Source organism: Dipodomys spectabilis, unplaced genomic scaffold (genome assembly GCF_019054845.1).
Source record: "Dipodomys spectabilis isolate Male_0828 unplaced genomic scaffold, ASM1905484v1 ptg000039l, whole genome shotgun sequence".
In the NCBI taxonomy this organism is placed as follows: domain Eukaryota; kingdom Metazoa; phylum Chordata; class Mammalia; order Rodentia; family Heteromyidae; genus Dipodomys; species Dipodomys spectabilis.
The window spans coordinates 7,490,756-7,504,961 of record NW_024870716.1 but is presented as its reverse complement, the minus strand read 5'-3'; the positions used below and the strand labels follow the sequence as shown (position 1 = coordinate 7,504,961).

General features: G+C 37.3%; 1 protein-coding gene across 2 annotated transcripts in view; it reads left to right on the top strand.

Moving 5' to 3' along the window:
• Positions 1-14,206, top strand: part of Cntn1 (contactin 1) — a 164,978-nt gene that overhangs the window by 91,123 nt on the left and 59,649 nt on the right. The window contains exon 16 of one of the 2 annotated variants that reach the window (XM_042677745.1): positions 13,787-13,945. In XM_042677745.1, coding sequence (XP_042533679.1) covers positions 13,787-13,945 — 159 coding nt within the window. Of the gene's footprint in view, positions 1-6,594; positions 6,675-13,786; positions 13,946-14,206 lie in introns of those variants that run through there. The other variant, XM_042677746.1, reaches the window with a different exon arrangement.

Below are 14,206 nucleotides of genomic sequence, written 5' to 3'. Positions count from 1 at the left end.
TTTTTTTTTTTAAATGGTACTGGTAATGGGACTTGAACTCAAAGTCTTACCTTATGTTCTCACTTGGCTTTTTCCCTCATGGATGGTACTCTGCTACTTGAGCCACTACCCTACTTCCAATTTTTTGCTGGTTAATTGGAAATATGAGTTTCTTAGATCTTTCTGCCTGGGCAGGTTCAAATCTCAGCCTCTGATCTCAGCCTCCTCAGTAGCTAGGATTACCAGTGCGCAAATAGGTTTTTGTTTTGTTTTGTTTTGTTTTTCCAGATGAGGAATCGAACACAGGGCCTATTGCTTTTGATCACAGGCTGATGCTCTACCATTTAAGCCATAACTTCTTTCCCTTACTAACCATTTTAAAATTTGTTCTTTCCTTTACTCTCCTGCTGTGTTAAAATATCTTCAGTAGCTAGGCACCAGATCTGAGGATTAAGGTTCAAAGTCAGCTTGAGAAAGAAAGTCGTGAGACTCTTATCTCCAATTAGCCATGAGTTCAAACCCAAGTACAGACAAAAAACAAATAACAACAAGAAAAATACCCTCGGCAATACCATCCATTGTTAGGAATACTTTTCCCATACCTGGGCGAACAAACATGTCTGTCACTGAAGCTTCCCAAGAAGGAAATGAAATCAGCATCTTACTTTTAAGCTCTCTGCATATATACCTGTAAGCTATCTTACAGTATACTTCTTAATTTAAGTCTGAGGTTTCAATCAGTGAGCAGATAGGAAAAATTACTATTATCTAAAATACTTCATTCTGTCTGATTCTCAACCCCCAAAATATTATACTCCATAGAATTTGAAAATGTTTTGGAGAAAGAATTGAAACTAGAACAGATAATAGGAAAATTATAGAAATTGTTGTGCCTCAAAACATACTTGTGTTGTTTATGTTATTTTACTAGAAGCTTTATACCTGTATTTTGTCTTAGGTGGATTTTTATTCAGAGAGAACAATTTTGTGCATGTGTATGGGTGTGTGTGTGTGTGTGTGTGTGTGTGTGTGTGTGTGTGTGTGTATGTGTGTTTCTGAGGAAAAATATATAGTTTCAGATTAGAAAGCAATACAAGTTAGCTGTCATCTGCATTAGCTGTAATCTATGAAAATTGCTTTACTTGGCCTAATAGCATGGTTGTCAGATACTTTCTCAAGATGGTCATTTTGGTTGATGACTAAACTACTTTGAAAGTCTTTGGTGCATAAGTTAAGGTAAAATAGCTGAATAAACTAACCTAATGAAAGCTATCATGGCATTTTTTATTCTGAGTAATATGGTTATATTTTCAATTATGAGCAATGGTAGTCTAAAAGTCTTTCATATGAAAATGTTCAGGATTCTTTATTACTTCCAGTTGCTCTATACTAGCAGAGATTTTATCCTGAGCATGCCAATTTTTACCATTCAGGCAAAAATTAATCCAATAATGTGTTTACTTGGAGACATCATCCTACAAATTTCTTTCACAAATATGGAAAAATCATTTCTTTGTCTAAATTGAGAATGTTTTTACAGTCTTATTGTTGTCAATTTCTCCATGGATTCCATGTTTGTCTTTCCACTTCTTCCCAGTAAGTGTGAAATCTTTGCATTTGTGTTGCCATTTGAACATACCATTTTAAGTCAAGAATTATTCTTAGAAGTCACCAAGTGATTTTTCTGTCCTTCATCTCACAACCTTGGACTCTGGAAGAAAAGAATTCCCCCTGAAATCTCTTCTCTGCATTGAGACACAAGGACCCCAAATTGTCTTCTCAGTGTAGTAGGCTTCTACTCAGTATCAATAAAGAAAATGCATAGTTAATTTCTTACATTCATCATATTAGGAAGATTACCAGCGTTGTCCTAAGTAGTAAAAATTCCTGCTTTAAGTTTTTATCCATTTATCTTTCCCTCTCATTGTCTGGTATATATTGACTTAAAAAAAGTAATTTAATTACAAAAAATACATTGTGGGGAAAAATAAAGCCAAAGTTACCCATTAGAAAAAAAAAGTTAACTAACTCTTGGATTACTTAGGGTTTTATTTGTATGACTAACTCAAAGACCTTGAGCCAGCTGCTGGTGGCTCACACCTATAAATCCTAGCTACTCAAGAAGCTGAGAACTGGGAATTGCATTTTGAAGCCAGCTTGTACCAAAAAGTCTGTGAGACTCTTATCTCCAATTAACTACTGAGAGGCATGAAGTGGAGCGGTGGTTCAAGTGGTAGAGCATATCAGCTGTGAGTGAAAAAGCTAAGTGATAGCTCAAAGCCCTGAGTCCAAGCTCCAGTACAGACACACAGACACAGACACAGACACACACACACACACACACACACACACACACACACACACACACACACATACACACACCCTGGATGTAGTAAAAAGAACACAGGATCTGCTGATAATTTATGGAACTCTTGGTGCTAACTCAGAATTTAGATGTCTCTGGTACCTACCCTAAATATTCATATTGTGTTCAGGAATCCCTGTATTCAAAGTATTATTGTTAGATAAGCAGATGTGGATTTATACTCAGAATTATTTTTGAGGCATGCCAGGCTGCAATTACTTCAAAATAACTTTACATCTACCAATTTAATAATCATATAGTCAGGGACCTAAAAGTTTCATTTAATTTCGATACCAATTTAGACATATAAGCACACATTGTACCACACACACATACATACACACACACACCCTCACCATTTGTAGATAAACATGGGAAGAGATCCAAGAAGTAGATAAGCTTATACCAGCAGCAATATCCATGTTCACATCATTGTAGTGAAATTAAAGAGATGCTCAAGTATTTGGGGCAGCAAAACACACATTCACCTCAGATACTTGGATATTCGCCTGTGCTTTCCATTGCTTTGGCCAAAGAAATCTTGCCACAGACTCCGTCTCCTCAGCCTTGCTGGATGGAGACAACAAAATGGCCCTCTCTACCCACGCTGGCAGGAATAAGGAGGGCTGGGCTCCATCATGAAAGGCATCATGCTGACCCCATTCTGCAGATGACCACAGCAATACCAAGATTGATACCAAAGCTTCTCCAGAAATGAAGCATTCCCCTTTCTTCTGAGAAGAAACAAATTGCGGTCAAAGGCAAGCTTCTTAGGGCCAGTTCTCTATTGTTATTGCAAACTAAACTGGAAATATCCAACTGAGACACAGATCTAATTATAGTAAGTATAGAATTTAGAAAATGGTTGATAGTTTATAAATTACAGTTTAGTACTTCTATTATTTGTTTGTTGGCTTGTTTTTATTTTTGGTGCTGGTCCTGGGCTTGAAATTAGGGCCTATTTGCTGTCCCTTAGCATTGTCAATCAAGGCTGGCACTCTACCACTTGAGCCATACTTCTACTTGTGGCTTTTGAGTGGTAAATTGGAAATAAGAGTATCACAGACTTTCTGTCCTTGATGCATTCAAACCAAATTCCTCAGATCTTAGCCTTCTGAGCCACCAGTGCCCAGTCAGTACTTGTATTTTCTAAAAAGAAAACTTAGTAAAAACAACAGCATTTTAAATTACTATTGGATTTGTAAATTAACCAGGGATTTGAAATTGTATTTCTCAAAGTACATTACATAAAAATTCATTTCTTTTGGTTCTCTTGGTCTTATCATAAAACTGATCAGTTTTAGACAGGAATTTCTCTGCTCACAGTACATTAAATATAAATGCATTTCTTTTGGCTCTCTTGGTTTTATGGTGAAACTGATCAGTTTTAGGCAAACAGGAATTTCTCTGCTCAGAGTTAATATGTAGCCATGGCTTCTTTCAAAATAATCTAAAACTTTGCTCCCTTTTCTTTGGTTCCAGAATGGAGTGATAAAGTATTATAGAAGCTTATCGGCATTGTGAGCTTTTAGATTCTTTACTATTTTTATTAATCAGTGTGTATTTATTAGACAATTATGCCAAATTAAGTGAGAATTATGCTAATGATGTCCAGTTTTGAAAAACAGAGGCAGAAAACTGGTGATATCCCAAAATCCTTTAAAGTAAATAAATGGCAACACTTTTATAATTTCAGTCCTTTTGCTCTAAATATGTTATTATGAATGCAACATTAAAAACAAACATACAGTGTTGGGCCCTGGTGGCTCACACTCGAATCCTAGCTACTCAGGAGGCTGAGACCTGAGTATCATGGTTCAAAGACAGCCCAGGCAGGAAAGCCCTTGAGTCTCTTATCTCTAATGAACCAGCAAAATCTAGAAGAGGAGGTGTGGCTCAAGTGGTAGAACACCAACTAAGAGACAGTATCCAGTCCTGAGTTCAAGCCCCAGTCAGTATGGGTGTGCAAAAATAAAAATAAAATTGTATATGCTTAAGGAGCCAAATGTATTTTGTGACCTTTGCTATTATTGACAATAAAGATTAGATTTACAAGGAACTGTCAGTGAGTTTTCCTGGATAGAATTTCTCCCGTTTAAACAACTCTCAGTTGGGACAATGGTAGCTATAATGTGGCCTAATACTAATAATTAAACAATAATTAGTTTTGGATAGGTAGGGAAAGATGAATCATCATTTGTTAATTATATAATTGGCTATGATAGCATTGTTGTATGTATGTATATGTATATGTATACATATGTATGTATGTATATATATATACATATATATATATATATATACACAATCCTTAAAAGATCTAGATGGTAGGAGGAAAAGGCTCTAGCCTTGGCATTAAAATCATAAATTAGATATCTAGTGCACATATTTAATTATCTGAGGTCTCTGGCATCTGGGCTAATCACTATGAGTCTCAAATCCTGTGTTTATGAAAGAGAATAGTAATGGTTGCAGTTCATAATACATAAAAGTCCTCAATATGTACTGTGGCAAAGTGTTTTCCTGTGATTCCTTCCCCTTTGCTATTTATATACACAAACATAAAAATTAATAAAATAGTTTGGCGTCATGGCTCACACCTGTAATCCTAGCTACTCAGGTGGCTGAGAACTGAGGATTGAAGTTTGAATCCAGACTGGGCAGGAAAGTCTATGAGACTCATATCTCCCATTAACAAGCAGAAAGTGGAAGCTGAGCTGTGGTTCAAGTGGTAGAGTGCTAGTTTTGAGCACTAAAAGCCTAGGGACAGTGCCCAAGCTCTAAGTTCAAGTCCCAGGACTTGCACCCGTGTGCATGCACACACATACACACACATTATGTGACGTACATGATATTTTTTAAAACTTGAGACATAGATGCCCATGGTATCTAGCCCCAACTATGAATTAACCTTTTAGAATTATTGCTTAATCTAAAAGGAAGGCAGCTATGGTAGTACATGCCTGTATTCCCAGCACTAAGGCACTGTTACATTTAAGCTGTTCCCCCAGCCCTTTCCTGCTTTAGTTATTTTTCACATAGAGTCTTGAATTTTTGCCCAGGATGGCCTGAAACCATATACCATTCTGCATAGCTGGGACTACAGATGTGTGCCACAATACCTGGCCCTCACTTGATTTTTTTTTTTTTTTTTGTCAGTCATGGGGCCTGAACTCTGGGCAGGCGCTGTCCCTCAGCTCTTCAGCTCAAGCCTAGTGCTCTACCACTTGAGCCACAGCGCCACTTCTGTTTTTTTCTGCTTATGTGGTACTGAGGAATGGAATCCAGTGCCTCATGCATACAAGGCAAGCACTCTACCACTGAGCCACCTTCCCAGCCCCCTCACTTGATTTTTAATTTTGAAAATTAAAACACAAATTTAAAACACAAGTAGACTATATCACTTAATTTCACTTAAAAGTGACTTTATGTCAGTATCTTTTGAAAACAGTAAGTACCTAAACCAGAGTAATTATTATTGAGTATTTTAAACCTGATTATTATTTAAAAGGACAGATTGACACAGAATCCTTCCAAGGAGAAGTATTCCTGGGACTTGTAAAATATGTGTAATCCTCATGTCCATGTTTCTGATTATAGCACATTTCATTTTCCATAGTTTTATATTAGAAATAACTTTTCACACTGGAAAAAATGAATTATTGCTTCATCCTCAGTGTAGTTTTTCATTAAAAGTCTTCTATACATAAGCATACACTTTAGTAGGTAGACTTGAATTCTAAGGATGAAATTTACAAAGGGTCCAGGAGTTTGGTTGCTATTTTTTTTTTTTATAGAAGGTCTCCATTTAAGACTCTTGTTCTTTAGAAATTTAGATGCTGCTTAAGAGAAAGAGAGATGTCAGCCTAGGCAGGGAAGTCTTGGAAACTCTTATCTCTATTAGCTCAACCTCTGAGTTCAAGTTCAGGATAGGGACTGAGAGAGAGAGAGAGACAGAGAGACAGACAGACAGACAGACAGACAGACGGACGGACACAGAGACAGACCCAGAGACATAGAAATACAGAGAGAGACAGAGACAGAGAGATGAATCCAATTGAGTCAATGCACATCACTTAGACCCTTTTCTCATTTGGATCCCCATCCTTCATGTCTAGAAGTGAGCTGTATTTGTACCTGATTCCAATTCACCTATCCAGCAAATATGGCAAATCCCCAGGGTTCATGGTTTCCTGCCCAATCCTGGACATCTGAACTCTCCCCTTCAGCATTGATCTTTCCTCTTGCAGGTAAAATCAGAAAAGATGGAGAGAAAAGCATGGTGGATCCCTTTCTCCCCGTCTGTGCCAGCCTGCCTCCAACCTGGTGATCGTTGACACCATTTGTGTGAAAGCTTTTTTAATTTTTTAATACATATATTTTTTTAACATTTTATACTAGATTTGACTAATTAACTCAATCCTGTAGCTTCTGTAAGACCCCTCAACTCCCTGGCAACCTAGTTCATAGATATTGTCTCTCCTCTTGAAACATCTAAACATTCTTTGAGCAGGAAAAAACAATTGTTTTAAACAAAAATGATATAGCTTTACTAATACCTAAAAATAATGCCTAGTAAATTAACCTAGTAAGTCATATACTGGCCAAGTTACAAATCGTGTGTTTTCCTGTCCTGGTTTTCTTTGAAATTGTGTATCTCAGAAGTTAGCCCATTACCTGAAAAAAAATAAAAGTATGAAGAGCCGGTGAAGTCTAAATAACACAAGAGGGTGAGCACTGAATGGGATTTTTGATTCCAAGCACAGGTAATAAGCTGTGTTGCTGTCAATTTCACCAATGCATGGCCATTTCCTATCCCTTCCCAGAAGTATGCAAGCACCAATAAACAACTGACCAGTGACTATGACCCCCAAAGAGTCCTGGAACAACTCCTAGAATTGGGAAGTCAACACAGAGCATACATGGAACAATATGTATTCATAACAAACTTTCCATAGACTTGGCTCAGCCGTATTCAATATGTGTTCACATTAAAGTTAAACTAATTCCAGCTTTCTTGGATTGTCATTTGAGATCAAGATTAAGCTTTTTATTGGAAGGACTGATGGATTGAAATAGGTTAGGGATTCAAACTGAAATTTATGCAACTCTTTCCAGCGCTTTTCAAATCACATTGCTTGAAAATGTTCTTATTTTCCTTCTTTTGGGCAGAGACACTTGCACTTAAAATTGTGTTTTCTCAAGAAACAACTTTGTCTTCTTCGATGGCTTTATTTGTAGGTACGGTATACCATTTGGGTCTCCAGCAGCTCCATTTGTGGTTGGGAGAACTCTCAGGAAAGTTTTAAGGACTATGGCTTTGATTCTTCAATCATCACATATTTATGCGTTTTTTTAAATAGTCTCTGCTTTTGAGATGTTACTTATGTGCATATTTTATGTTTATAGTCTCAGTTGGAATCACAGAAGGAGCTCTTAAAGTTTGGACTTGAGATCTACATTAATTTCCATTTTAAGATCATATTTAAAGGTACATGCTTATGCCGGTAATCCTAGCTAATTAGGAGACTGAGACCTGAGGATCACAGTTCGAAGCCAGCCTGGCCAGGAAACCATGAGACTCTTATTTCCAATTAACCACCTAAAAGAAGGAAGTGGAGTTCTGGCTCAAGTGATAAAGCAGCATCCTTAAGTGTAAAAATCTAAGGGCCAGACTCCAGGCCCTGAGTTCAAGTTCTAGTACCAGCATCCACACATAAAAAAATTAATTTTAAGATTTTCACGTTTCTTTAAACATCACCATGGATCTGCGCATGAGTCATATTTGTGCTCATAGTTTATATCTGAAATCGTACCACCCAGATCAGATAGGAAAAAAAAGAAAGATGGGAAAGAAAGAAGAATTATTTTAAAACAACAACTACATAGCAAAGGTAACTTATACTAGGAAAGAGAGAACATTTGTTTAAACAAACTGCAACAATGTCAATATGGACAATCACATAGTTTCATTGACCTCTCACCTCCTCCTTTGTCTTCTGTCTATTTTATATTTTATTTATTTATTTATTTATTTATTTATTTTTTGGTCGGTCATGGGGCTTGAACTCTGGGCCTGGGCACTATCACTCAGCAGTTCAGCTCAAGGCAAGCGCTCTACTGCTTGAGCCACAGCACCACATCCGGTTTTCTAGTGGTTTATTGGAGATAAGAGTCTCACAGACTTCCCTGCCTGGGCTGGCTTTGAACTGTGATCCTCAGATCTCAGCGTCCTGAGAAGCTAGGATTACAGGTGTGAGCCACCAGTGCCCTGCCTGTTTTCTGTCTAATTAGGATCTAAATTCACTTTTTACCAATGTCTAGGGTATATAAACTGCCAAACCCTATTACATAGTAGAAAGCTTTCACATTTAGCTTTATCTTAGTAGAAATTCAAACAATATGATAACACAACATGGATCTGTGTTGTATATCTTAGTAGAAAATCAAACAATAAGATAATACAACATGGATCTGCATTGTATAGCTGATCATAGAACCATTGTTTTAACCAACGTTTATGGCAAGAGCTGGTCTACTGTAATAAAGAGACTTTAATTGTCTTATTTTGGAAAAGGGACCACAAAACCACAGAAGGAATGATCACCCACTTTAGTAAAAATGAACAATAAATCATGAACTATGTCAATTCTCTTTTTCCATTCGTAATGCTTTAGGAAGTAATTAAAAGAAAAGCACTATGCTAAAACTACTGTCAATTCTCTTTTTCCATTGGTAACTCTTCAGGAAGTAATTAAAAGAAAGCCTGGTTTTAGCACCAGTTTATGATCCACAATTCTTGTATGGAGAGTGGAATATGGCCAGGCATTTGTGGCTCACACCTGTAATCCTTGCTACTCAGGAGACTGAGATCTGAGGATGGAGGTCCAAATCCAGACTGGGAAGGAAAATCATGAGATTCTTATCTCCAATTGGCCACCAAAAGTTGGAAGTAGAGCTGTGGCTCAATTAGGAGAAATCTAGCCTTGAGCACAAAAGCTCAGGTTCAGCCACCAAGCTCAGAATTCAAGCCCCAAGACTGGCACAAAAAATAAAATAAAATAAAAGGTGGAGGGTTGTCCCCAAAAGACTAGTGGTTTAAAGGGATCTTTTCCATCAATGATTGTTGAGAATTCCAGATATAGCTGTTTAGAGGAAGAGAACATTCAAATCAGGGCTACCAATAAGTAATATCATTCACTTAAAAGATGCCAGGTGTTACTTACAACTTGTCTTCATTGTGTTCACACTTGGAAGGTCTGAAATTCAAATCCGCTCTTCCCTCTGAATTACTGAAAACATGAGTCTTCATTGTTGATCACGAAAAAAAGGCCAGCTTACAGTGTGTGATCAATCATTTGGAAAAGACTTTTTTTTACTGTTTTCTCCCAAGTCTATGAAGTCCTCTTCATTGACTGCTTCAATATTTCTAAAGAAAAATGGCCAAGTTGAAAAGTAATGGTATTTCTGAGAGTCCCAAACATTTTTTTTTCTAATGTGTGTATGTGTGTTTGTACATGTTTGCCAGTACTACACTTGAACTCAGTGCCTCAGTGCTGTCTCTTTGTTTTTCCCTGAAGACTAGCACTCTTCCACTTAGGCCACAGATCCACTTCTGGCTTTTTGGAGGTTAATTGGAGATAAGAGTTTCATAGACTTTCTTGCTTGGGCTGGATTTGAACTGTGATCCTCAGATCTCAGCCTCCTTATTATCTTGTATTACTGACATGAGCCACTGGCACCCAGCCTAATTACTTTTTTAGTTACTTAATACAAAATGACGAACTGAGTAGACATTATATTTTAATTTCATTAATAAATAGGTTTTCTTTAAAAATAATAATAAAATAATAATTCAGAAAAGATTAACATTAATGAATTCAGAATTATATATTATTATTATCATCATCATCATCATTATTGACAGATGATACCATGCATTGAACTCAAGACTTTGTGTTCTCACTCATCTTTCCTGCTCACAGCTGGTACTCTACCACTTGAGCCATGTCCCCAGTCCTGCTTTTTGCTGGTTAATTAGAGATGGAGTCTCACAGACTGCTTCCTAGGTTAGCTTCAAACTGCAGTGCTCCAAGTCTCAGCTGCTTGAACAAATAGAATTACAGGTGTTAACCACCGGTACCTGGTTTTCATTATTTTATTTTCTACCACAAAACATTTCCCTACATTCTGAATTAAGAGTTGAGCAAGTTACATGAGCTGGTCTTCTTCTGGAAGACACGGAGGCACTAGCCTGGGCTCAACTCAGACCAGCTTGGCTCTGTGAGAGCAGTGTTTTATTTTTGCCACTATGAATCTTTGTATACAGGAGAGGACCTCATATTCTGGACTTTTTCTCTTCTCCATGAAATTTGACAGAAAACACTTCATTTCCCAAGATTACTTCCTTTCAAGTGATAAAAGAGTCATAGAGTAGTTTGATAAGCAAATCCCTGGTAAGTTTTGATCAGTACTAATAGTGAGGGAGCTGACACACCTAGAAAATTCTTATAGAAGAATAACAATAATATTGTTAATAGCTCCAGATGCCAGTGTCAAGCCTGTCATCTTAACTACTTAAGAGGCTGAAATCTGAGGATCACAGTTCAAAACCAACTTGGATAAGAAAGTCTGTGAGACTCTTATTGCCAATTAATCCCCCCCCCCCCCCCCCCCGCAAAAAAAAGCCAAGCTGTAAGTGGAACTGTGGCTCAAGGGGTAGAGTGCTAGCCTTGAACAACAATAAAAAGCTCAGTAAGAGCTCCCAGACCCTGAGTCCAAGCCCCAGGACAAGAAATAATATTAGTAGTCCTAATAATAGTAGTCATAATAATAACAACAATAATGATAATCATAATACTGTTAATAGCTAAAGTTCACTCGAGCTTTCTATGAGCAGGCCTGACACTCAGTTATTTTTATCCTAACAATAACCCAGTAAGATCCATTTACATCATTCCTATTCTACAAAAGAGAAAACGAGAGCCTATAAATTTAAGAAGCTTGATCAAGATCAGTGCGCATGCAGCATTTAGAGCCAAAGTGATTTTAAATGCTCTACTTATGTCCTACTTTTTCGACATTATATTTTTTTCTTAGCTATTTTCTGTGAGGTATTTGCAGACAAGTGACTACTGGATGGGGAAAAAAAAATTGGCACCAGCTGAAACATCACCAATCTTGCCACACAATGGTTTTAACAGACACTAATCAACCTCTTTTCATATTGGCTCCTCCACTCTACCTTCTCTGACAATGAAAGATTTCCAGGCAAGGGGGAAAATGAATTATAGATCACCGTCTCATGGATAGAAGCTACTGAAGATCACTCAGCAAATATTTCTTAAGAACTCACTCTAAGGACTGGGGGTATGGCTCAAGTGTGAAGCACCAGCCATGAGACAGAAAGCTGAATGAGAGTGCTTAAGGTCCCAGTTCAAGCCCCAATGCTAGGATAACAAAGACAACAAGCAAAGCAAACAGTATAGCCAAAACATCAGAGAACAAAAAAGGCAAATGTAATTATAGAATTATGCTCAATGGCAATACACATCAAAGAGTGAACTACTGAATAAACCAGTTATGTTTACGATGTCCCAAACAAATGAAGACATTAAACATAAGCAACAAGTACACTAAAAATATCTGATCATTGTGTAATAATCATTTGAAACTCTTCAGAGAGTAACTGCAGGAAATGACATAACCTTGGGTGGTTAAAGACTAATCTATAGCAATCTGTTTTAAATTCTCTTTCACTTGTCTGAATGTCACATCTCCATGTGCAGAAAAGTATCTGAATGCATGTATTATGGGAGTTTGTCTTCTCTGTAACATTGTTTCGTTTACTTGTTAACACTAATTTTCATTCTAATATTGTAATAGTATACTCAGTATTTGGCTTAGGAGGATATTTGCTGTAAGTGATGAACTTCTTATTTCTGATGAACAATCTACATTGTATTTCAATGTGGTTATTTGCACTTGAAAAAATGAAATATATTCTCTGAAGATGAGATGTACTGTTATTTATGTGTCTATGTTTACTTAACCTCGAAGTATAAGTACTTTGTTAGAGATGATGACTCTACAAGTTTATTTAGCTCTCCTGGGTTCATAGGGAAATATTTCCAAATAATAAAATCTACTACCATCAGTGGGTGTGTCTTGTGTTATTAGCTAGTGATGCTATATTTGTGGATCTATAAACACCTTTCCTACTTGGGTCTAGTCACAGGAAATTACAAATGCATGGATATTTCCTCTGCTGTTGAGAAAAACCAAAGCCCACATGGGCAGAAAGTCATTCAAGCTAAGCAAGTCATCTAATAGAAAATCATGAAAGTTCTTATAGGAGAATAACAGTAATATCAATTGGTAAAATTTACCTAGGGCTTTCTATATGCAGCTTTAACACTCCATTCTTTAATGATGTTATTTTCATCCCAGTAACGGCCCAGATAGATCAATTTGCACCACACCTATTTTACAAATGAGAAAGCAAGTGCTTAATATATTTAAGAAGCTTACCAAGGTTAAACAGAGCATTTGTGGTTTAATCTCTGAGTTGACCATCATTTTCTACATGTTATATAAATGCAAGCATTTATTTTCATGTTGTATTTATTGCTTTAAAGTAATATGGAATTTTACTACCCCAAAGGATCCATAAAATGGTGCCCAGAAATTTCTGTTCTAAGTAAAATACATTACCTACATTATCATTAGGGTTAACATTTTATATATCGCATTAAAGGTTTTAAGAAAGTATTGATTTTATTGGGGGGGGGCATAGAATGGAACTTTTGACCAAGTGTTCTCATCCCTTGACTAAATTTGACTCATGACATCCATCAAGTGTTCTTTAAATCTCACTATGCTACCATCTGTGTTAGGCTTTGGTGCATTTTTTGATTCAGAGAATATCATGTGTATCCCAAACTAAAATGCTGTTTTTTAACAACAATATTTATCTCCTTCTTTATAACTCAGTGGAACCTCCAAATGATATTATCATCACTTTGTGTGTGTGTGTGTGTGTGTGTGTGTGTGTGTATACCAGTCCTGGAGCTGGAACTTGGGGCCTAGGCACTATCCCTGAGCTTTTCTGTTTAAGGCTAGTGACCTACCACTTTGAATCACGGCTCTTCTTCTAGCTTTTGTGGGTGCTTATTTGCAGATAAGAATCTCATGGAATTTCCTGCCCAGTCTGGCTTCGAACTGTGATCTTCAGATCTCAGCCTCCTGGATAGCTAGGATTACAGGAGTGAGCCACTGGTGTCCAGCTTATTATCACTTCTAATAGCCCCTACTTAATGGAAATGCAGCAACATTCAGTATGGTGTACAAATGTTGGTTGAATTAATTGCAAGTGGAGACATGTAATTGTATACAATGTACTAGATGAGATTTATTGATTCATTACCTAAATTTTCATTCCAGGTCCCCCAGGTCCCCCAGGTGGTCTGAGAATAGAAGACATCAGAGCCACTTCTGTGGCACTTACTTGGAGCCGTGGTTCAGACAATCACAGTCCTATCTCTAAGTACACTATCCAGACAAAGACCATTCTTTCAGATGACTGGAAAGATGCAAAAACAGGTGAGCCCTGTGTGTGTGTGTGTGTGTGTGTGTGTGGGTGTGGGTGCGCGCACGTGCGCACGTACACGTGCACTCATGGGAAATTTTTAATAATAATAAAACAGCTTAAAGCCGGGCATGGGTGGCTCATGCCTGTAATCCTAGCTTACTCAGGAGGCTGAGATCTGAGGTTCACAGGTCAAAGTTAGACCGGGCAGGAAAGTCTGTGAGACACTTATCTTCAATGAACCACTAGACAATCAGCTGTGGTTCAAAGTGGTA